We start from the raw sequence: 26,205 nt of genomic DNA, 5'->3' as shown, positions 1-26,205 counted from the left end.
TATTACACTATTACACACTATTACACACTATTACACTATTACACACTATTACACTATTACACTATTACACACTATTACACTATTACACTATTACACTATTACACACTATTACACTATTACACTATTACACACTATTACACTATTACACACTATTACACTATTACACACTATTACACACTATTACACTATTACACTATTACACACTATTACACTATTACACACTATTACACTATTACACACTATTACACTATTACACTATTACACACTATTACACTATTACACTATTACACACTATTACACTATTACACACTATTACACTATTACACACTATTACACTATTACACTATTACACACTATTACACTATTACACACTATTACACTATTACACTATTACACCCTATTACACTATTACACACTATTACACTATTACACAGAGTACAATGGCACAATCCGCAAGTCTCTACGACAAACGGTTCAAGAGATACACTGAGGGGGTGTGGCCTAAGGGGGCGTGGTCTAAGGATCGGGGGAGTGGTCAACATCGACCAATGAAAGGTGGTCAACATCGACCAATGGCACAATCCCCAAGTCTCTACGACAAACGGTTCAAGAGATACACTGAGGGGGTGTGGCCTAAGGGGGCGTGGTCTAAGGATCGGGGGAGTGGTCAACATCGACCAATGAAAGGTGGTCAACAGGGGGAGTGGTCAACATCGACCAATGAAAGGTGGTCAACATCGACTAATGGCACAATCCGCAAGTCTCTACGACAAACGGTTCAAGAGATACACTGAGGGGGTGTGGCCTAAGGGGGCGTGGTCTAAGGATCGGGGGAGTGGTCAACATCGACCAATGAAAGGGGGTCAACATGGACCAATGAAAAATGAAAGAGGATATCCCTACTGAGTACAATGACACAACCCACAAGACAGAGGGCGCTGTCAGCAATTCAGTAGTGCAACACAGTGATGGCCAATGATGGGTTAAGTGGATGATGTCATTGGCAGCTCAGCCACGAGCCACACAGCTGAACCAATCATGAGTGAGCCATGAGCCACACAGGTGAAGCAATCACTATGACTTGCATATTTTCTATCTAATGCATTTCTATGGAGGCAGATGCATGACTGCATTGTCACATTGATTAAAAGAAAACTATAAGAGATGAAGCGTTGTGACGCGCACATGAGCACTACAACGAGTAGGCGAAGGGTTGTGCGCGATATTGTGACATTCGTGCGATATTGTGGCACTCCTTCGGCGATCGGAACAGAAGGCTAAAAAATAGTGTGAAAAATGTGATTTCTAGAGTGCGATTGCATGGCGGTCAATGGGGAGGAGAACCTTCAAACAAATGGTCGTCAGTTGAGATAGAAATGTCCAATTCCATTTATTTTTCTTTTGTGAGCGGGATGACAGCTGTGTCATCGTTTTGATGTGTTTGTTTTATTTCTACGTCCAAAATTGAGATCACACTCGCAATTCACCCAAGGTAGGGGGAAAAAGATTATTTCAGCTGCTACACTCTAAAATGCAATGCATTCCCAATGGGACCGAAATTTTACCGTTTAAAGTCGATTCGTAGCCAGACGGTGCGGTGAAACTTTTACGGGTTCGAGACCGGTGTTGCCATAGGCAAGCCGCTCGTTTTGATACCTTTCACGTGTATGGGGCGCGAACGCTTACGTGTTGCAAAGTGTTTGCAAAATCGGTGGAATAAAGAATAAATAAAAAGAGTATGGATATGTATAGTGTGGGTGGCAACCTGGCTTCGCCAGGTCACCCACACTAACTAGACAATTCCGCGCGGGGGAAATTGTGAAAGTGTGGGTGACGCCTGTGCACCGCCGGCCAACGGGGGAGAGGGTCTCTCGCGAGTCTCTATGACAAACGGTTCAAAGGATACAAAAAGGGGGCGTGGCCTAAGGATCGGGGGAGTGGTCAACATAGACCAATCAAAGAGGATATCCCTACTGAGTGCAATGACACAACCCGCAACACTATTACACTATTACACAATATTACACACTATTACACTATTACACTATTACACACTATTACACTATTACACACTATTACACTATTACACACTATTACACTATTAGACACTATTACACTATTACACTATTACACATTATTACACACTATTACACTATTACACACTATTACACTATTACACACTATTACACTATTAGACACTATTACACTATTACACACTATTACACTATTACACACTATTACACTATTACACTATTACACATTATTACACACTATTACACTATTACACACTATTACACTATTACACACTATTACACTATTACACTATTACACACTATTACACTATTACACACTATTACACTATTACACTATTACACACTATTACACACTATTACACTATTACACACTATTACACTATTACACACTATTACACTATTACACTATTACACACTATTACACTATTACACTATTACACTATTACACTATTACACACTATTACACTATTACACACTATTACACTATTACACTATTACACACTATTACACTATTACACACTATTACACTATTACACACTATTACACTATTACACACTATTACACGATTACACTATTACACACTATTACACTATTACACACTATTACACTATTACACACTATTACACACTATTACACTATTACACACTATTACACTATTACACTATTACACACTATTACACTATTAGACACTATTACACTATTACACACTATTACACTATTACACTATTACACACTATTACACTATTACACACTATTACACTATTACACTATTACACACTATTACACACTATTACACTATTACACACTATTACACTATTACACTATTACACAATATTACACTATTACACACTATTACACTATTACACTATTTCACACTATTACACTATTACACACTATTACACTATTACACACTATTACACACTATTACACTATTACACTATTACACTATTACACACTATTACACTATTACACACTATTACACTATTACACACTATTACACACTATTACACTATTACACACTATTACACACTATTACACTATTACACACTATTACACTATTACACTATTACACAATATTACACTATTACACACTATTACACTATTACACTATTACACACTATTACACTATTACACTATTACACACTATTACACTATTACACACTATTACACTATTACACACTATTACACTATTACACGCTATTACACGCTATTACACTATTACACTATTACACACTATTACACTATTACACTATTACACACTATTACACTATTACACACTATTACACTATTACACACTATTACACTATTACACTATTACACTATTACACGCTATTACACTATTACACTATTACACTATTACACACTATTACACACTATTACACTATTACACTATTACACACTATTACACTATTACACTATTACACACTATTACACTATTACACTATTACACGCTATTACACTATTACACTATTACACTATTACACACTATTACACTATTACACACTATTACACTATTACACACTATTACACTATTACACACTATTACACACTATTACACTATTACACACTATTACACTATTACACTATTACACTATTACACGCTATTACACTATTACACTATTACACTATTACACACTATTACACACTATTACACTATTACACTATTACACACTATTACACTATTACACACTATTACACTATTACACTATTACACACTATTACACTATTACACTATTACGCTATTACACTATTACACACTATTACACTATTACACTATTACACACTATTACACTATTACACTATTACACACTATTACACTATTACACTATTACACTATTACACACTATTACACACTATTACACTATTACACACTATTACACACTATTACACTATTACACACTATTACACTATTACACACTATTACACTATTACACTATTACACACTATTACACTATTACACACTATTACACTATTACACTATTACACTATTACACACTATTACACACTATTACACACTATTACACTATTACACTATTACACACTATTACACACTATTACACTATTACACACTATTACACTATTACACAATATTACACTATTACACACTATTACACTATTACACACTATTACACTATTACACACTATTACACTATTACACTATTACACACTATTACACTATTACACACTATTACACTATTACACACTATTACACACTATTACACTATTACACACTATTACACACTATTACACACTATTACACTATTACACACTATTACACACTATTACACTATTACACACTATTACACTATTACACTATTACACAATATTACACTATTACACACTATTACACTATTACACACTATTACACTATTACACTATTACACACTATTACACACTATTACACTATTACACACTATTACACTATTACACACTATTACACTATTACACACTATTACACTATTACACACTATTATACACTATTACACTATTACACACTATTACACTATTACACTATTACACACTATTACACTATTACACTATTACACAATATTACACTATTACACACTATTACACTATTACACACTATTACACTATTACACACTATTACACTATTACACTATTACACACTATTACACTATTACACTATTACACACTATTACACTATTACACTATTACACACTATTACACTATTACACACTATTACACTATTACACTATTACACACTATTACACTATTAAACCGAGTACAATGGCACAATCCGCAAGTCTCTACGACAAACGGTTCAAGAGATACACTGAGGGGGTGTGGCCTAAGGGGGCGTGGTCTAAGGATCGGGGGAGTGGTCAACATCGACCAATGAAAGGTGGTCAAGATCGACCAATGGCACAATCCGCAAGTCTCTACGACAAACGGTTCAAGAGATACACTGAGGGGGTGTGGCCTAAGGGGGCGTGGTCTAAGGATCGGGGGAGTGGTCAACATCGACCAATGAAAGGGGGTCAACATGGACCAATGAAAAATGAAAGAGGATATCCCTACTGAGTACAATGACACAACCCACAAGACAGAGGGCGCTGTCAGCAATTCAGTAGTGCAACACAGTGATGGCCAATGATGGGTTAAGTGGATGATGTCATTGGCAGCTCAGCCACGAGCCACACAGCTGAACCAATCATGAGTGAGCCATGAGCCACACAGGTGAAGCAATCACTATGACTTGCATATTTTCTATCTAATGCATTTCTATGGAGGCAGATGCATGACTGCATTGTCACATTGATTAAAAGAAAACTATAAGAGATGAAGCGTTGTGACGCGCACATGAGCACTACAACGAGTAGGCGAAGGGTTGTGCGCGATATTGTGACATTCGTGCGATATTGTGGCACTCCTTCGGCGATCGGAACAGAAGGCTAAAAAATAGTGTGAAAAATGTGATTTCTAGAGTGCGATTGCATGGCGGTCAATGGGGAGGAGAACCTTCAAACAAATGGTCGTCAGTTGAGATAGAAATGTCCAATTCCATTTATTTTTCTTTTGTGAGCGGGATGACAGCTGTGTCATCGTTTTGATGTGTTTGTTTTATTTCTACGTCCAAAATTGAGATCACACTCGCAATTCACCCAAGGTAGGGGGAAAAAGATTATTTCAGCTGCTACACTCTAAAATGCAATGCATTCCCAATGGGACCGAAATTTTACCGTTTAAAGTCGATTCGTAGCCAGACGGTGCGGTGAAACTTTTACGGGTTCGAGACCGGTGTTGCCATAGGCAAGCCGCTCGTTTTGATACCTTTCACGTGTATGGGGCGCGAACGCTTACGTGTTGCAAAGTGTTTGCAAAATCGGTGGAATAAAGAATAAATAAAAAGAGTATGGATATGTATAGTGTGGGTGGCAACCTGGCTTCGCCAGGTCACCCACACTAACTAGACAATTCCGCGCGGGGGAAATTGTGAAAGTGTGGGTGACGCCTGTGCACCGCCGGCCAACGGGGGAGAGGGTCTCTCGCGAGTCTCTATGACAAACGGTTCAAAGGATACAAAAAGGGGGCGTGGCCTAAGGATCGGGGGAGTGGTCAACATAGACCAATCAAAGAGGATATCCCTACTGAGTGCAATGACACAACCCGCAACACTATTACACTATTACACAATATTACACACTATTACACTATTACACTATTACACACTATTACACTATTACACACTATTACACTATTACACACTATTACACTATTAGACACTATTACACTATTACACTATTACACATTATTACACACTATTACACTATTACACACTATTACACTATTACACACTATTACACTATTAGACACTATTACACTATTACACACTATTACACTATTACACACTATTACACTATTACACTATTACACATTATTACACACTATTACACTATTACACACTATTACACTATTACACACTATTACACTATTACACTATTACACACTATTACACTATTACACACTATTACACTATTACACTATTACACACTATTACACACTATTACACTATTACACACTATTACACTATTACACACTATTACACTATTACACTATTACACACTATTACACTATTACACTATTACACTATTACACTATTACACACTATTACACTATTACACACTATTACACTATTACACTATTACACACTATTACACTATTACACTATTACACACTATTACACTATTACACACTATTACACTATTACACACTATTACACTATTACACTATTACACACTATTACACTATTACACACTATTACACTATTACACACTATTACACACTATTACACTATTACACACTATTACACTATTACACTATTACACACTATTACACTATTAGACACTATTACACTATTACACACTATTACACTATTACACTATTACACACTATTACACTATTACACACTATTACACTATTACACTATTACACACTATTACACACTATTACACTATTACACACTATTACACTATTACACTATTACACAATATTACACTATTACACACTATTACACTATTACACTATTTCACACTATTACACTATTACACACTATTACACTATTACACACTATTACACACTATTACACTATTACACTATTACACTATTACACACTATTACACTATTACACACTATTACACTATTACACACTATTACACACTATTACACTATTACACACTATTACACACTATTACACTATTACACACTATTACACTATTACACTATTACACAATATTACACTATTACACACTATTACACTATTACACTATTACACACTATTACACTATTACACTATTACACACTATTACACTATTACACACTATTACACTATTACACACTATTACACTATTACACGCTATTACACGCTATTACACTATTACACTATTACACACTATTACACTATTACACTATTACACACTATTACACTATTACACACTATTACACTATTACACACTATTACACTATTACACTATTACACTATTACACGCTATTACACTATTACACTATTACACTATTACACACTATTACACACTATTACACTATTACACTATTACACACTATTACACTATTACACTATTACACACTATTACACTATTACACTATTACACGCTATTACACTATTACACTATTACACTATTACACACTATTACACTATTACACACTATTACACTATTACACACTATTACACTATTACACACTATTACACACTATTACACTATTACACACTATTACACTATTACACTATTACACTATTACACGCTATTACACTATTACACTATTACACTATTACACACTATTACACACTATTACACTATTACACTATTACACACTATTACACTATTACACACTATTACACTATTACACTATTACACACTATTACACTATTACACTATTACGCTATTACACTATTACACACTATTACACTATTACACACTATTACACTATTACACTATTACACACTATTACACTATTACACTATTACACTATTACACACTATTACACACTATTACACTATTACACACTATTACACACTATTACACTATTACACACTATTACACTATTACACACTATTACACTATTACACTATTACACACTATTACACTATTACACACTATTACACTATTACACTATTACACTATTACACACTATTACACACTATTACACACTATTACACTATTACACTATTACACACTATTACACACTATTACACTATTACACACTATTACACTATTACACAATATTACACTATTACACACTATTACACTATTACACACTATTACACTATTACACACTATTACACTATTACACTATTACACACTATTACACTATTACACACTATTACACTATTACACACTATTACACACTATTACACTATTACACACTATTACACACTATTACACACTATTACACTATTACACACTATTACACACTATTACACTATTACACACTATTACACTATTACACTATTACACAATATTACACTATTACACACTATTACACTATTACACACTATTACACTATTACACTATTACACACTATTACACACTATTACACTATTACACACTATTACACTATTACACACTATTACACTATTACACACTATTACACTATTACACACTATTATACACTATTACACTATTACACACTATTACACTATTACACTATTACACACTATTACACTATTACACTATTACACAATATTACACTATTACACACTATTACACTATTACACACTATTACACTATTACACACTATTACACTATTACACTATTACACACTATTACACTATTACACTATTACACACTATTACACTATTACACTATTACACACTATTACACTATTACACACTATTACACTATTACACTATTACACACTATTACACTATTAAACCGAGTACAATGGCACAATCCGCAAGTCTCTACGACAAACGGTTCAAGAGATACACTGAGGGGGTGTGGCCTAAGGGGGCGTGGTCTAAGGATCGGGGGAGTGGTCAACATCGACCAATGAAAGGTGGTCAAGATCGACCAATGGCACAATCCGCAAGTCTCTACGACAAACGGTTCAAGAGATACACTGAGGGGGTGTGGCCTAAGGGGGCGTGGTCTAAGGATCGGGGGAGTGGTCAACATCGACCAATGAAAGGTGGTCAACATGGACCAATGAAAAATTAAAGAGGATATCCCTACTGAGTACAATGACACAACCCACAAGACAGAGGGCGCTGTCAGCAATTCAGTACTGCAACACAGTGATGGCCAATGATGGGTTAAGTGGATGATGTCATTGGCAGCTCAGCCACGAGCCACACAGCTGAACCAATCATGAGTGAGCCATGAGCCACACAGGTGAAGCAATCACTATGACTTGCATATTTTCTATCCAATGCATTTCTATGGAGGCAGATGCATGACTGCATTGTCACATTGATTAAAAGAAAACTATAAGAGATGAAGCGTTGTGACGCGCACATGAGCACTACAACGAGTAGGCGAAGGGTTGTGCGCGATATTGTGACATTCGTGCGATATTGTGGCACTCCTTCGGCGATCGGAACAGAAGGCTAAAAAATAGTGTGAAAAATGTGATTTCTAGAGTGCGATTGCATGGCGGTCAATGGGGAGGAGAACCTTCAAACAAATGGTCGTCAGTTGAGATAGAAATGTCCAATTCCATTTATTTTTCTTTTGTGAGCGGGTTGACAGCCGTGTCATCGTTTTGATGTGTTTGTTTTATTTCTACGTCCAAAATTGAGATCACACTCGCAATTCACCCAAGGTAGGGGGAAAAAGATTATTTCAGCTGCTACACTCTAAAATGCAATGCATTCCCAATGGGACCGAAATTTTACCGTTTAAAGTCGATTCGTAGCCAGACGGTGCGGTGAAACTTTTACGGGTTCGAGACCGGTGTTGCCATAGGCAAGCCGCTCGTTTTGATACCTTTCACGTGTATGGGGCGCGAACGCTTACGTGTTGCAAAGTGTTTGCAAAATCGGTGGAATAAAGAATAAAGAATAAATAAATAAAAAGAGTATGGATATGTATAGTGTGGGTGGCAACCTGGCTTCGCCAGGTCACCCACACTAATAATAATAATAATAATAATAATAATAATAATAATAATAATAATAATAATAATAATAATAATAATAATAATAATAATAATAATATAATAATAATGCAGGACCTCTTTAGAGGTTTTTATTCGGCATGCAACGAACTGGACATGCAATGGGAGCGGCACACACACACTGTAATACACACACACACATGCATTGTCTTTTTCTCAGTCGCCGATGCGATTGAGCTCTGCGCTTGACCCATCCCGTCGTCCTTCCCCCCAAGGGCAGCCGGGGGCAGACAGGGCGTCCACGAGGGGGGGCAGCCGGGGGCAGACAGGGCGTCGTCCACGGGGGGCCGCGCCCGGGGACCAATCCAAGTGCTCCTGTGCATGCCTGTCTTCGTCAAGGACGCGATAGCGTCAGCGATCTGTTGGTTGTGCATGTTTTTCCATTGGGTTTCTCTTATCTCTTTCTCTTACACAGAAAGGCCTGGGAGATACCCCACCTGGGTACCTGGCAACGCGGAAACCTGGTCCCCAAGCGGGAATCGAACCCTGGACCTTCTTGCTGTGAGGCGACAGTGTTAACCACTACACCGTCCGTGCCGCTGTGTATAGATGATATGCAGTAGCATATAGGCCTAGATGATCATACAGGCCTAATTATTAATTAATTATAATTGGATTATAATCGCGTTTGATTGACAATGGTCCATGGTGGTGAAGAGTAGAATCGTGGCATTGTTCGCTGAGCTTTGGGTCCTCTGAGGTATACCCCCCCCCCCTCCTCCTCCTCCTCCTCCTCCTCCCATCTCCATCATCACTCCCTCCTCCTCCTCCTCCTCCTCCTCCTCCTCCTCCTCCCATCTCCATCATCACTCCCTCCTCCTCCTCCTCCTCCCATCTCCATCATCACTCCCTCCTCCTCCTCCTCCTCCTCCTCCCATCTCCATCATCACTCCCCCCCTCCTCCTCCTCCTCCTCCTCCTCCTCCTCCTCCTCCTCCTCCTCCTCCTCCCATCTCCATCATCACTCCCTCCTCCTCCTCCTCCCATGTCCATCATCACTCCCTCCTCCTCCTCCTCCTCCTCCTCCTCCTCCTCCTTCTCCTCCTCCCATCTCCATCATCACTCCCTCCTCCTCCTCCTCCCATGTCCATCATCACTCCCTCCTCCTCCTCCTCCTCCTCTTCCTCCTCCTCCCCCTCCTCCTCCTCCTCCTCCTCCTCCCATCTCCATCATCACTCCCTCCTCCTCCTCCTCCCATGTCCATCATCACTCCCTCCTCCTCCTCCTCCTCCTCCTCCTCCTCCTCCTCCTCCTCCTCCTCCTCCCATCTCCATCATCACTCCCTCCTCCTCCTCCTCCTCCCATGTCCATCATCACTCCCTCCTCCTCCTCCTCCTCCCCCGCCCTCGCCTCTCTCTAGCGCGTCGCATCGCTTAGCGCAACACGGGCAGCCAACACCGCGCAACTCGGCAGCACCTGGGTAGGCAATAAATATTTTGATCTCCCCTCCGAAGAAGACATGTCTGTAGCGACGAGAAGACCTGGCGTCACCATGTCAGGTAGCGAGTGAAGATTTGATAACGGAATTATAAAAGGAGAGGAGGAGAGGAACCACTGCGGGTGTTCTAAGGGGCGTTCGCACCTTTTGGGTTCGGACGGAGCGCACTTCGCACGCACGTATGATGGGCGCCTGGCCGCTGCTGCTGTCTCTCCTCGCCATTGTGAGAGGTGAGTAACTTGTCTGTCGATGTCGTTTTATTAATGCCCCCCCTGAACTATAATAACCAACGATGCGCTTTTGTGTGCCTCGCGAGTCGCGCCACGGGGCCAAAATGTCCACGCGTTTTAGTGCATTATAACGGGATTTCTTTAACGCAGGAGGAGAAGATGAGGTTATATTATTTAGGTGAGGCAGAGATGGAAATAATGACTCTTTCCTTGCTGTGTCACACTCACCAGTCACCATCATTCTCGTAACGACAGGGAGCATGAAGGAATGATGATGATGTAGGAGAAATATGACCCACACCACTCCTCCACACTGTCACGTTATGCGCACAGCTCCCGACATAGAAATAGGAGATTGCGACCGTGAACTGCATGGCTTACCTATATCGAAATTGCCATTTTGTGTTTTTTATTGCACCATTGAATAAAACGAAATGCAATTCAACAAATTAACAGAAATGTCCATCTGTCAATACACAGGCGCTTTAGGCATGCAGTTTGAAGTCCATGTGTCTGCATGGTCCTGATGGACTGGTCGTGATCAGACCACATGAGTTACAGACAGATAGTAACCTACAATGTACTCTCGTCGTGGGAGTGTTTTTACTGCTGATTTAGCATCAATAAAACAAATTGATGTGTATATGGAGGTGCAGGTGTGAAGGGAGTTATCCCCCCCTCTCTCTCTCCATCCATCCAGCCATCCAGCCATCCATCCATCCAGCCATCTATCTATCTATCTATCTATCTATCTATCTATCTATCTATCTATCTATCTATCTATCTATCTATCTATCTATCTATCTATCTATCTATCTATCTATCTATCTATCTATCTATCTATCTATCTATCTATCTATCTATCTATCTATCTATCTATCTATCTATCGCGCACGCACGAGCGCACGCACGAGCGCACACACACACACACACACACACACACACACACACACACACACACACACACACACACACACACACACACACACACACACACACACACACACACACACACACACACTCATTAACACTGGGGTCTTAGGTGGAGTGGGCAGGTTAATGAGAGGCATGTTGGCCTGAAACAACGTCTCCATCCTGTCATTAGAGGACAAATGATGCGTCATCCAGTACTGATGGAAAATCCTTCTGCTGCCATTGTACATCAGTGTTTACAAGTTCCTCAGGGTGTTTCAGTATATACCAGTGTATATGTGTTTCAGTATATACCATATGTATTTCAGTATACCAGTGTATATGTATTTCAGTATACAAGTCAAGTCAAGTCAAGAGATTTATTTGTCACGGCATACAAGTATACAGTGAAATGCGGGTGGTCTTGCCCGCAACGATGTGCAAATAACATATAATAGAATCAACATTGTACAATAAACAAGTAACATTGTGCAATAAACAAGTAACATGTTAGGGCATATCGGTATATATACATAAGTTATTTACAGAGCATGGAGGACATACTGGGTCCTTTGGTAGTGTCTATCTGTACATGCTAATTTATACAATCTCCGGTTATACTTTTTAAAGTGACCCTTCTTGGTGGCCATAAGTGTGGGCGTGTGCAGCATGAGTGTGTGTGTGTTCATGTTAAAGTGGCTGCTAGTGTGTGAGCGTGTACAGTGAGTGTGTTGTGCGTGTGCTCATGTGTGCTTGTGTGTGGAGAGTTCAGTGTTCAGGGCTCTGATGGCCTGGGGGAAGAAGCTGAGCCGAAGTCTCTCTGTCCTAGCAGCTGGTGTTCGCAGCCGTCTGCCTGACCTGAGCAGCATGAACAGGCTGTTGTTGGGGTGGTGTGGGTCTTTCATTATTCTGCAGGCTCTGGATTTGCACCTCTTGTTGTATAGAACCTGCAGGGGTGGTAGTGCAATACCCGTGGTACGCTCGGCTGAGCGCACCACTCTCTGTAGGGCCTTCTTGTCCTGTGCCGTGCTGTTTCCATACCAGGCAGTGATGTTTCCAGTCAAGATGCTCTCTACAGCTCCGGAGTAGAAGGACTGGAGTATCTTCCCAGATACTCTGAACTTCCTTAACTGTCTCAGGTGGTAGAGGCGTTGCTTCGCCTTTTTTACGACTGAGTCTATGTGTGTTGTCCATGTCAGATCCTCTGCTATGTGGACCCCCAGGTACTTAAAGCTGCTCACCCTGTCCACGGTAGCCCCCTTAATCCTCAGTGGTGTGTGTGTCTCCTGCTGTCCTCTCCTATAATCCACGATCAGCTCCTTGGTTTTACCAATGTTCAGGAGCAGGCTGTTGTCCTGGCACCAGCGTTCCAGTACCTCAACCTCCTCCCGGCAGGCCTTCTCATCGTTGTCCGAGATCAGCCCCACCACCACTGTGTCGTCCGCAAACTTCACTATGGAGTTGTGTATATGTTTCATATCAGTGTACTGTGTACTGTGTATATGTGTTTCAGTATATATCAGTGTATATGTGTTTCAGTATATATCAGTGTATATGTTTCATATCAGTGTACTGTATATGTGTTTCAGTATATATCAGTGTATATGTTTCATATCAGTGTACTGTATATGTGTTTATCAGTGTACTGTATATGTTTCAGTATATCAGTGTATACGTGTTTCAGTATATATCAGTGTGTTTCAGTATATATCAGTGTATGTGTTTCAGTATATATCAGTGTATATATGTTTCATATCAGTGTATATGTGTTTCAGTATATATCAGTTTATGTGTTTCAGTATAAATCAGTTCATGTGTTTCAGTATATATCAGTGTATATGTGTTTCAGTATATATCAGTGCATAATATGTTTCAGTATAAATCAGTGTATATGTGTTTCAGTATAAATCAGTGTATGTGTTTCAGTATAAATCAGTGCACGTGTTTCAGTATATATCAGTTTATATGTTTCAGTATAAATCAGTGCATGTGTTTCAGTATAAATCAGTGTATGTGTTTCAGTATAAATCAGTGCACGTGTTTCAGTATATATCAGTTTATATGTTTCAGTATAAATCAGTTTATATGTGTTTCAGTATAAATCAGTTTATATATGTTTAAATATTAGTTTATATGTGTTTCAGTATAAATCAGTTTATATGTGTTTCAGTATAAATCAGTTTATATATGTTTCAATATTAGTTTATATGTGTTTCAGTATAAATCAGTTTATATGTGTTTCAGTATAAATCATTTTATATGTGTTTCGGTATATATCAGTGTATATGTTTCAGTATATATCAGTTTATATGTGTTTCAGTATATATCAGTGCATGTGTTTCAGTATATATCAGTGTATGTGTTATGTTTCAGTATATATCAGTGCATATGTTTCAGTATATATCAGTGCATGTGTTTCAGTATAAATCAGTGCATATGTTTGAGTATATATCAGTGCATGTGTTTCAGTATATCAGTGCATGTGTTTCAGTATAAATCAGTGTATGTGTTTCAGTATATCAGTGCATGTGTTTCAGTATAAATCAGTGTATGTGTTTCAGTATAAATCAGTGTATGTGTTTCAGTATAAATCAGTGCATATGTTTCAGTATATATCAGTGCATGTGTTTCAGTATAAATCAGTGCATATGTTTCAGTATATATCAGTGCATGTGTTTCAGTATAAATCAGTGTATGTGTTTCAGTATATCAGTGCATATGTTTCAGTATAAATCAGTGTATGTGTTTCAGTATAAATCAGTGCATGTGTTTCAGTATAAATCAGTGTATGTGTTTCAGTATATCAGTGCATGTGTTTCAGTATAAATCAGTGTATGTGTTTCAGTATATCAGTGCATATGTTTCAGTATAAATCAGTGTATGTGTTTCAGTATAAATCAGTGTATGTGTTTCAGTATAAATCAGTGCATGTGTTTCAGTATATATCAGTGCATATGTTTCAGTATATATCAGTGCATGTGTTTCAGTATATATCAGTGCATATGTTTCAGTATATATCAGTGCATGTGTTTCAGTATATATCAGTGCATGTGTTTCAGTATATCAGTGCATGTGTTTCAGTATATATCAGTGTATGTGTTTCAGTATAAATCAGTGCATGTGTTTCAGTATATCAGTGTATGTGTTTCAGTATATATCAGTGTATGTGTTTCAGTATATATCAGTTTATATGTGTTTCAGTATATATCAGTGTATGTGTTTCAGTATATATCAGTGCAGTGGCGGACTGGGACACAAATTCAGCCCGGGACATTCAGACGCACCAGCCCACACACCGGCCCACGCACCGGCCCCGAAACCGGCCCACACAACGGCCGTTATGAAACACTTGTCCAGTATTAAACAACCCAAGGCTGTGGCTAAGGAGTCAACATCAGGGAGACCAAATCTACACACCGCCCCTAGATGTGCACTCATGCACAGTGCACACACACACACACACACACACAGAGACACACACATACATATACCGTTACTTCCTGTCATTGGCATATGTTTTTTTTTTTTACTAACATCTTAGTGCCTCATTAGCCTAGGGATTAAGGATACATGAAGTATTAACTACACCATAATAATATTGAGGTTTTGATCCATAGAAAAGGTCTATGCTACACAATTTCAGTTAGATTGGATTTATTGTCCTTTAATTTGGCACTCATGACATTAGTTGCTTGCCGTTTAATCAACATCGAAAGACCCCCCACTTCCTCCCAGACACCCATTCCAAGAGCTTGTTTTCTCTCTCTCTCTCTCTCTCTCTCTCTCTCTCTCTCTCTCTCTCTCTCTCTCTCTCTCTCTCTCTCTCTCTCTCTCTCTCTCTCTCTCTCTCTCTCTCTCTCTCTCTCTCTCTCTCTCTCTCTCTCTCTCTCTGTGTATGTGTCTCTGTGTGTGTGTGTGTGTGTCTCTCTCTCTCTGTGTGTCTCTCTCTGTGTCTCTCCCTCTCTCTGTGTGTCTCTCTCTGTGTCTCTCTCTCTGTGTCTCTCTCTCTGTCTCTCTCTCTCTGTGTCTGTCTGTCTGTCTGGACTGGGCTCTCTCTCTCCCCTCAGGGTCAGCTGTGCTGGACTGGGCACTCTCTCTCCCCTCAGGGTCAGCTGTGCTGGACTGGGCGCTCTCTCTTTCCTCAGAGTCAACTGCATAAGAAGAACATCATCAATCAATAATAATGGCTTGAATTCATACAGCGTTTTTCAGCCTTTTGAAAACACCCAAAGTAGTAGTAGTAGTAGTAGTAGTAGTAGTAGTAGTAGTAGTAGTAGTAGTAGTAGTAGTAGTAGTTTATTCAGTCATCATCTCACACAATACAATATACACCATCATTTAACAATATTTGATTTTACAGTGACTGAGAAGGTACAGACTGAAGCAATGCTTATATAGCCTATGCCTGTCCTATATTCTTAACAAAAATTTAAAAAATTAAGACTCCAAAACAGTATTCTAAAAGAAAATAGCAAAAAAAAACAGTATTATTCACCCTTGTAGTTTTCAAAAATAGCTTTACAAACCATTTTCTTAAAAACCAAAAGCGAATTACTCATTCTTAACTGTATAATAGCATTGTTTCACAAAGCGCTTCACAGAAACCATCAAGCATTCACACTCACACAGTCATACGCTACTGGTGGTCGTGAGCAGCATCAGCAAACACAGCTTCCCTGTGGCAGACTGACGGAATCATGTCTGCTATTCAGCGCCAACCACCATCAACAACCTTCATAAATACATTCAACATTAATGGAATAGGCTAACTACCAACTTAGCTGTAGCAGTTAGCTGTTATATGCAATCACATTTGTTTAACTACGGGGTAGTAGTTGACCTAGTTGTTAGCTTAAGCTAGTTAGCTGTGGTTATCTACAAACATGTAGATGAGACTAATCGAGAACATGGCTAACTGTTGGGAATTCTAAGGTACATCTTATTTAAGCATGTAAAATGGCAACTAATCAATTCAATCAATTAGATTACCAATATTATATCAACATGAAAATTTGAAAGGGAACATATAGTATTTTATTTGAGTATTTACTATTATAATATTAGTAGCCAATTAATTTGCAGCCCGTCCTAGGTTCTGATTGGTTCTCTAGGTTAGCACTTTAGCTTCTGATGCTGTGGTGGGCACTAGTCCTAACATTGCTAACTAAACTTTTAGTCAGAGAAAAAACGTCACGAGTCACGACTATTTACGTCCACGTGCTGTAAGGAATCAGGAATACGGAAAGCACATTGTCTTGTAATAGAATGACTGAAATCACTGCAAGAACTAGTATAGGCTAGCTAGCCCTCATGAACCGGCACACACCAACAGTAGAATATGCACTAGGCTACTGCACGCACCTGTCATGTTACTGTTGGTTCCTTCCACTTGAACTTCAGCAGCAGCAGCTACTCTAACGCCAGCCCTTCCTCTACTAAACATGTCTGTAATTTTAGAACATTGTTCTGCGTCTTTTACTAGCAATTCTAGCTTTTTCAGCTCCACCCTTTCTTTTTTTGCATTCTCCATTTCTGCGCTTCTAGGCCTACTCGCGGTTGGGAGGAAACGTGAATCTCATTCACTGATGTCTCATGTCTCATTCAAGACTGGCTAACAAAAGCATGTCTTTCACTTAACACCAAGAAAACAGTGTGTATGATGTTCACAAAGTCACCAGTAGAGGTCACTCACTCTAATGTGTTTCTGGGAGAGGCGGAGCTGGACATTGTACATTAATTCAAGTATCTTGGGGTCACATTGGACTCTACATTGACCTTCAAAAAGTAATGTGAAGAAAGTGACAAACACAGTCAAGTTTAACATCGAAAACTTCAGGCAGATCAGGCCCTGCCTGCCAGTTAATGCTGCAAGGATGTTTCTGCATTCAATGATTTTATCACACATCGAGTACTGTTTTATCAACTGGTCTCTTTCATATGTCACTACTCTTACACCAATAAAATTACTCTACAAAAAAGCCATAAAAGTATTTGATAGGAAACCAATTTCATTTCATCACTGTAATGTTTTAGAAAAACATAACATGCTAAGTTTCGAGAATTTCCAAGTTTTCAAATATACTTGCTTCATGTACAAGGTTCTGCATGGACTTGCCCCTCCCCAATTGAATGAGTTCATCCAACAGAAAGCAGACACTGGCATTACCACCAGGGCCATCAGTAGAGGGGACTGTAAGGTGCCTTTTCGGTATACTACCATTGCAAAAACTGTGTTCTCTGTTAAAAGTGGTAACTACTGGAATAGCCTACCAGTTGTGATTAGAGAGTGCCCTACATACTCCATGTTCAAGACCCATCTTAAACTGCATCTTAAGGCAAACCAGAACTGTGATCATTTTTAATCTGATTTAGTTTATGCAACTTGTTTATTGTTTTATTGCCGGCCCACACACTGGCCCACACACCGGCCCACATAATGGCCCACACACCGGCCCACATACGGCCCACACACTGGCCCACACACTACACCGGCCCACACACTACACCGGCCCACACACTGGCCCACACACTGGCCCACACACCGGCCCACACACCGGCCCACACACCGGCCCACACACTGGCCCACACACCGGCCCACACACCGGCCCACACACTGGCCCACACACCGGCCCACACATCGGCCCACATACTGGCCCACACACTGGCCCACACACCGGCCCACACACCGGCCCACATACTGGCCCACACACCGGCCCACACACCGGCCCACACACTGGCCCACACACCGGCCCCCACACCGGCCCACATACTGGCCCACACACTGGCCCACACACCGGCACACACACTGGCCCACATTAGTGGCCCACACACCGACTCACACACCGGCCCACACACTGGCCCACACACCGGCCCACAGACTGGCCCACATACTGGCCCACACACCGGCCCACACACCGGCCCACATACTGGCCCACACCGGCACACACACTGGCCCACATTAGTGGCCCACACACCGACTCACACACTGGCCCACACACCGGCCCACAGACTGGCCCACATTAGTGGCCCACACACCGACTCACACACTGGCCCACACACCGGCCCACAGACTGGCCCACATACTGGCCCACACACCGGCCCACACACCGTCCCACATACTGGCCCACACACAGGCCCACACACTGGCCCACATTAGTGGCCCACACACCGGCCCACACACCGGCCCACACACTGGCCCACATTAGTGGCCCACACACCGACTCACACACTGGCCCACACACCGGCCCACACACTGGCCCACATTAGTGGCCCACACACTGACTCACACACTGGCCCACACACTGGCCCACACACTGGCCCACACACCGGCCCACATTAGTGGCCCACACACTGGCCCACACACTGGCCCCCAAAAAAAAAAAAAAAAAAAAAAGTATAAAAAAAAAGTTTTTTTTTTTTTTTGGACCAGCCCACTTTGGTTCCGGCCCATCGGGATTCGTCCCGAACGTCCCGATGGCCAGTCCGCCAATGTATCAGTGTATGTGTTTCAGTATATATCAGTGTATGAGTTTCAGTAGGGCACAAGCTGTAACCCTTTCAGGTGAACACACATTATATGCTACAGTATGACATTAGAATTTAGAAACACATTCATCACAAAAAGTTGTGTTGAAACAACACAGGATGTATTAACATTTTTAAAATACATACAGATATGTTAGAAAAGTGACACATCCTGACTTAATTGTGTCGCTATTAACGCACGCTGTGTTTAGGGTTTGGTTCTTGGGTATTACATAGTACTGTATATTTGTATGTCTCAAAATGTATTTGATGAATTGAAAATGGTGGACCCTTGTGTAAACTTAGACGAAAGTCTTTTTCTGGTCTTCATCCTCTTAGCAGTTGTTGTATAGAGCTGCACGTGGAGCTGCACTCTCTAGCGAGGGTGGCGGAGAGGAGGAGCCTCGCTAAGCTCCAGGCCATCAGGGAAAACCCCTCCCACCCACTATACACAGACTTGGCTGACAGGAGGAGCATGTTCAGTGCTAGGCTCACACTACCCAAATGCAGCACTGAACGGCACAGGAAGTCCTTCATTCCAACAGCCATCAGACTATATAATGCACCACTGTGCCTCACTGCATCACTGAGCACAGAGCGGCGGCTCAATAGTGGCAGGAGGCCGCGACTAGCGGCCTCTAGGCTCCACAACAGGGGGCAGCGACGGCTGCCAGACATTGATCTAGGACTTATAGGAACCGAAGGAGGACAATACACTACCTGAAGCATACTGCACCTTGTGACACTGTGAATACTGGAATATACATTTCATTTAGTTAGATTTAAATTATAATTATATTGACCAAATTGTTTACACTGCTTCCCCCATGCTCAGTACATTCTTACTGTATTTATTTCTGTATATTTTATTTCATTTAATTTTATTCTATTTTACTCTACTCTTATCCTAGGCAACTTGATTTGATTTGTGTTATTATTCTAATCTGTGACCTGTCCTGTCTAAATGTTTAAATGTTGAGCGATTTGCAGTGTCAAATTTCCCACGGGATAATAAAAGTATTTCTATTCTATTCTATTCTATTCTATTCTATTCTATTCTATTCTATTCTATTCTATTCTATCCATTCTACAATCTGTTAATAAAGTTTTCAATCAATCAATCAATTAATTCTGTTAGCCAGCCTAGTTTTGGAATTGGTTCCAGATTAGTCAAATAAAATACCAGGATTTCGTTCATCTCAGGGTCTGCCAAATACCTCCCCTGCCCGTCTCTCTTCTACAACTCCCCTCGACCTCGACTTCCATTATTAAGTTATTTATGATTTCATGAACTTGAATTGCCATTGCTGAAAGAACATTTAGTTAAGAACTGTGCCGTTAAGGCAATAAAATCACTACACATTCTTTACCTAAGAAAGACACCCTCCTAACACACACCTATATGTTTTGTTTATTATTTGTTTATTATATGGATCCCCATTAGTCCACACCCATGGGTGAAATACTACTCTTCCTGGGGTCCAAACACATAACTTAAAACATTGGAGTAATAACAAAACAATAGAAACATAAAAAACACTTTAGTTTGAGTACATTCTCAATATCTGCAAAATCACAACACAAATAGGCTCCAACCACAAATACAATACTAACTAAATAAATCATAGGTGTCAAACTCATGGCCCGCGGGCCAAATGCGGCCCGCCACGTCATTTGATGTGGCCCCCCAAGAGCTCTGGTAAAAAAAATAATAAAAGAAAATCTTTTTTTTTAACATTAATCTTGGGTTAAAAAATAGCGGCGTTAAAATAATTGTGGGTTAATGCGTTAATAAAGCTTTGACAGCCTTAGTTATTACACATTCTTACACATACATGTGTGTTGAACATCTGAGGTATTGATGAAGTAACAAAGGAAAAAAGCCAAAAGCACTTACTCCTCAGACATTCTTTGACAATTTTACAGCTCAAAATACAAAAAAGATCCAGGCGGAATAGGTAACAAAGGGTTGAAGAAATATTGTCTGAACTGTCCGATGCAAGCTGGCTGTGTGACATAACCGAGCATCTCGCTCAATTGAATAAGAAGCTGTAGGGACGCAAACAAGTCCCACCCAAAACTTGACCAATATAGTTGTGAACTGAGACAACCCTTATTTTGTTATTTTTGAGTACAGTTACAGTTGTGTGTTCATGCAGACACATAATAGCAATTTCATTACAAATAGAAAATGGGGGACCCTGATGTAAACAAGTCGAAAGTCTTTCTCTGGTCTGCATCCCCTTAACAATTGTGTGTATTGAGCTGTACTGTACTGTACCCATTCTGCAATCTGTTAATTAAAGTTAATTAAACTAATCTTCCATTAGTTGGATGTATGGCCTCTGCAAGGTTGTGTGCAGCCATTTGTTTTTGTAACATCTGCTACATCTGTCCCACGCGTTCTTTGCAGCTCACAGTTGTTAGTTCTGCCCCTCTTGACTGTGACAAAAAGGTTTTGAACAAACTTAATGTCATAGCTTGTATTTGATGATATTCTTCTTTGTTATTTACTTGAATGGTTTGATCATTGATTGATGGAGTAATATGGGGTTCTGATAAACTAAAATTATTTGTTAAAATAACATAAGCTAACATATATTTTTACATCTATGCAAATGCATATGCAATATGTATAACTTGAATAAGTAATAAATACAGAAACAACATGTTTAACAATATGTAAATGAGTAGCTACATTTATTTTACATTACATTAACATTTATACGGTCTTTGGCCCTTTGAGGGCAACCATAATGCTGATGTGGCCCTCTGTGAAAATGAGTTTGACACCCCTGAAATAAATCAATAACCCAAATGTATTTCATTATTCATAACAGCATTTGAACCTTTTCTTGAAAGTAAATTTGTTGCTGATAATAGTTATCTTCACAGGTATACAATTCCAGTATGCAGCAGCTCTATACATTACGGTTCTCTTAAGTGCATTTGTTCTTGGTAGAGGTAAAGTCAAATGAAGACCCAAGGCCCATATGTAAATGGCAAATGGTAAATGGCTGCATTTATATAGTGCTTTTATCCAAAGCGCTTTACAATTTGTTCCTCACATTTTACCCATTCACTCACATATTCACACACCGATGGCGGAGGCAACCATGCAAGGTGCCAACCTGCACATCGGGAGCAAATAGGGGTCAAGTGTCTTGCTCAAGGACACTTCAACGTTCTGCCCGGGATGAGCGGGAATCGAACCGGGAACCTCTGGATTACCAGACGACTACTCCAGAACCACTGTCGGCCCAAAATATGTGTTAAGTTCTAGGCACACGGCATATCTTCTTTAAGAGTGTTTGATTGATTGATTGATTGAAAATTTTATGAACAGATTGCAGAATGGGTACAGTACAGTACAGCTCAATACATACAATTGTTAAGGGGATGCAGACCAGAGAAAGACCTTCGTCTTGTTTACATCAGGGTCCCCCATTTTCAATTCATCATAACATATATGACATACATGACATACAGATAGACAGTACTGCTACATCTATACATTTATGACATACCAGATTTGCAAATACAGTACTGTTTGTGATACGAAAAGAGTCCAGAAAAGAGAGTATATACATTTGACATAGAAACTGTACATTGGAGGAGGTTGGGGGGGGGGGGGGGGAGGTTGGGTAGGAGGAGTGGGTGGGGGACACTGTACAACTGAACAAGCAAAACTGTACATTGGAATATTGACAAGACCATACTTGGTAATTTACTATTATTGGGGGGGGGTTGTGTTAGGACATTTACAGGGGCCAGTTTAGAATTGCAGTCTCCCGTAGGTGTTTTTTGAGAGAGTTTTTGAAAGTGGGTAGTGATTCACATTCCTTTACAGCTTTGGGTAGGGCGTTCCACATTGATGTGGCATAATTGCGAAACGTGTTTAGTCCCTTGTTTGAGCCGAATCTGGGTTTAACATGATTTGTGGAGCTCCCTCTGGTGTTGTGATCGTGGTATTCACTGACCTTTGGGAAGTATTTTGACATGTACATGGGTACCTTGGTCGTGTAGTGTATCTTGTAGACCAGGCCCATTGCAAGTTGCTGTACTCTGTCGTCTACTCTAAGCCATCCTAGGTTGTCAAAGTGGGCAGGGGTGAGGTGGGTTCTAGGAGTAAGGTCAAGCAGTAGTCTGACCAGTTTGTTTTGAGATGTTTGTAATTTTGTTTTTAGCGCCTTTGAGGTGCTTTGGTACCATGAGGTGCATGCATAGTCGTAGTACCCTTGAATGAGTGCTCCTGCCAGAGTCTTCAGGGTATTCTTGTTTACCAGTGAGGAGATCCGGTACAAGAATCGTGTTCCTTGGTTGACTTTTTTTATTACATTGGATGCCATTTTGTCACAGGAAAGATTTGCCTCTAGGATGGAACCCAGGTAGGTAATATCTTCTTTCCTTGTCACCATATTGTCACCCACTATAACTGAGAAGCCGTCGGTCTTGCTGAGTTTGTTATTTGAACCGAAGAGAATGGAATCTGTTTTGCCCATGTGTAATGATAGTTTGTTATCAGCGAGCCATATGCAGATTTTGCCTAGTTCTGAGCTGAGGGTTTTTTCAACCTGTACCTTGTTCTTGTCAGAGACCAGCAGGGCTGAGTCGTCCGCAAACAGGAACAAGTTGCAGTCACAAGCTGACGACATGTCATTTGCATAAATTAGGAACAGTAGCGGACCTAGTATGCTTCCTTGTGGAACACCACAGCTCACTGTGAGGGGGGGGGGGATAGGGTACCGTTTACCTCCACCATCTGCTCTTTCCCCTCCAGGTAGGATTGCATCCAGCTCACTGATAGACTATCAAAACCAATTGCTTTTAGCTTGTCAATCAGAATGGTGTGATTCACAGTGTCGAAGGCCTTTTGTAGGTCCAGCATGACCATGCCGTATTTGCCCGCGTCCACCTCTTGTTTGATGTGGTCGTTTAAATAGAGAAGGCATGTGTCAGTGGAGTGGGATGTTCTGAAGCCAGATTGGAATTCGTAGATTCGATTTTTTTCCGCAAGGTATTTTTCGACCTGTTCGTATACAATTTTTTCCATGACTTTCGAGATGGAGGTTAGGATAGAAACAGGGCGGTAGTTGCCAGGGTCTAATTTACTGCTTTTTTTGTGCAGGGGTGTTACTCTCGCAATTTTGAAGTCCTTGGGGACGTGTCCCTGTTTTATGGAGAGGTTTATTATGTGTGTGATGACTGGGGTGATGGCGGCTGCTGAGTCTCTGAGGAATTTGGAGGGGATGTTGTCATGGCCAGTGGCCTTGTTAGGTTGGAGGGCGCTCAGTTTTTTGAGTACCTCATCTGTTGTTACCATTTCCAGTTTGAAGTCGTCTTTGTGGACCCCTAGGTTCTTGTAGTATGCTACTATGTGTTCTACCCCATAATGGCCTGAGTGGGAGGGTAGTTTGTTTACCAGTGTTGTGGCTATGTTTGTGAAGAAACTGTTTAAGTAATTGGCTACATCCAGCTTGTCTGTGATGAGCGTGTTGTCCGTCTTTATGTTTATGTTTGAGAATCTGGTTTTAAGTTTTTTACTGCAGCTTAGTTGGTTATTGAGTAATTTCCAAAGTTCACGTGGTTTGTTTTTGTTTTCCTCGGTTTTGTTATTGATGAAATCTTTTTTTGCTGTTTTGATCATGGAGTTTACGTCATTTCTTAGTCTGTTTCTTTCCAGTTTGAGTTCAGTCACGTGGGCTTGGAGTTCACTGCTCGTGCTTTTGGTTAGCTTTGACTGACTTTTACGAAACTCAGAGCATTCTCAGTGTATAGTCTTCTGGCAGAGCCGGGTATTCGGAACACACTGTGTAGTAGGGAGGCGAAGTCTTCTGGCACAGCCGGGTATTCGGAACACACTGTGTAGTAGGGAGGCGAAGTCTATGGGGCCACAGGCTAGTATTTAGACTTATTTC

At 40.3% G+C, this 26,205-nt stretch overlaps 1 protein-coding gene across 1 annotated transcript in view; it reads left to right on the top strand.

Moving 5' to 3' along the window:
• Positions 1–11,802: 11,802 nt before the first annotated feature.
• Positions 11,803–26,205, top strand: part of LOC311247735 (neuronal acetylcholine receptor subunit beta-2-like) — a gene marked incomplete at both ends in the record, with an annotated part of 141,967 nt that continues 127,564 nt past the window's right edge. The window contains 1 exon segment of the mRNA XM_084338739.1: positions 11,803–11,855. Coding sequence (XP_084194865.1) covers positions 11,803–11,855 — 53 coding nt within the window.

The sequence above is a fragment of the Notolepis coatsorum genome (assembly GCF_963971535.1).
Source record: "Notolepis coatsorum genome assembly, contig: SCAFFOLD_360, whole genome shotgun sequence".
Classification (NCBI taxonomy): Eukaryota; Metazoa; Chordata; class Actinopteri; order Aulopiformes; family Paralepididae; genus Notolepis; species Notolepis coatsorum.
This window is presented reverse-complemented; position numbering and strand designations above follow the sequence as displayed.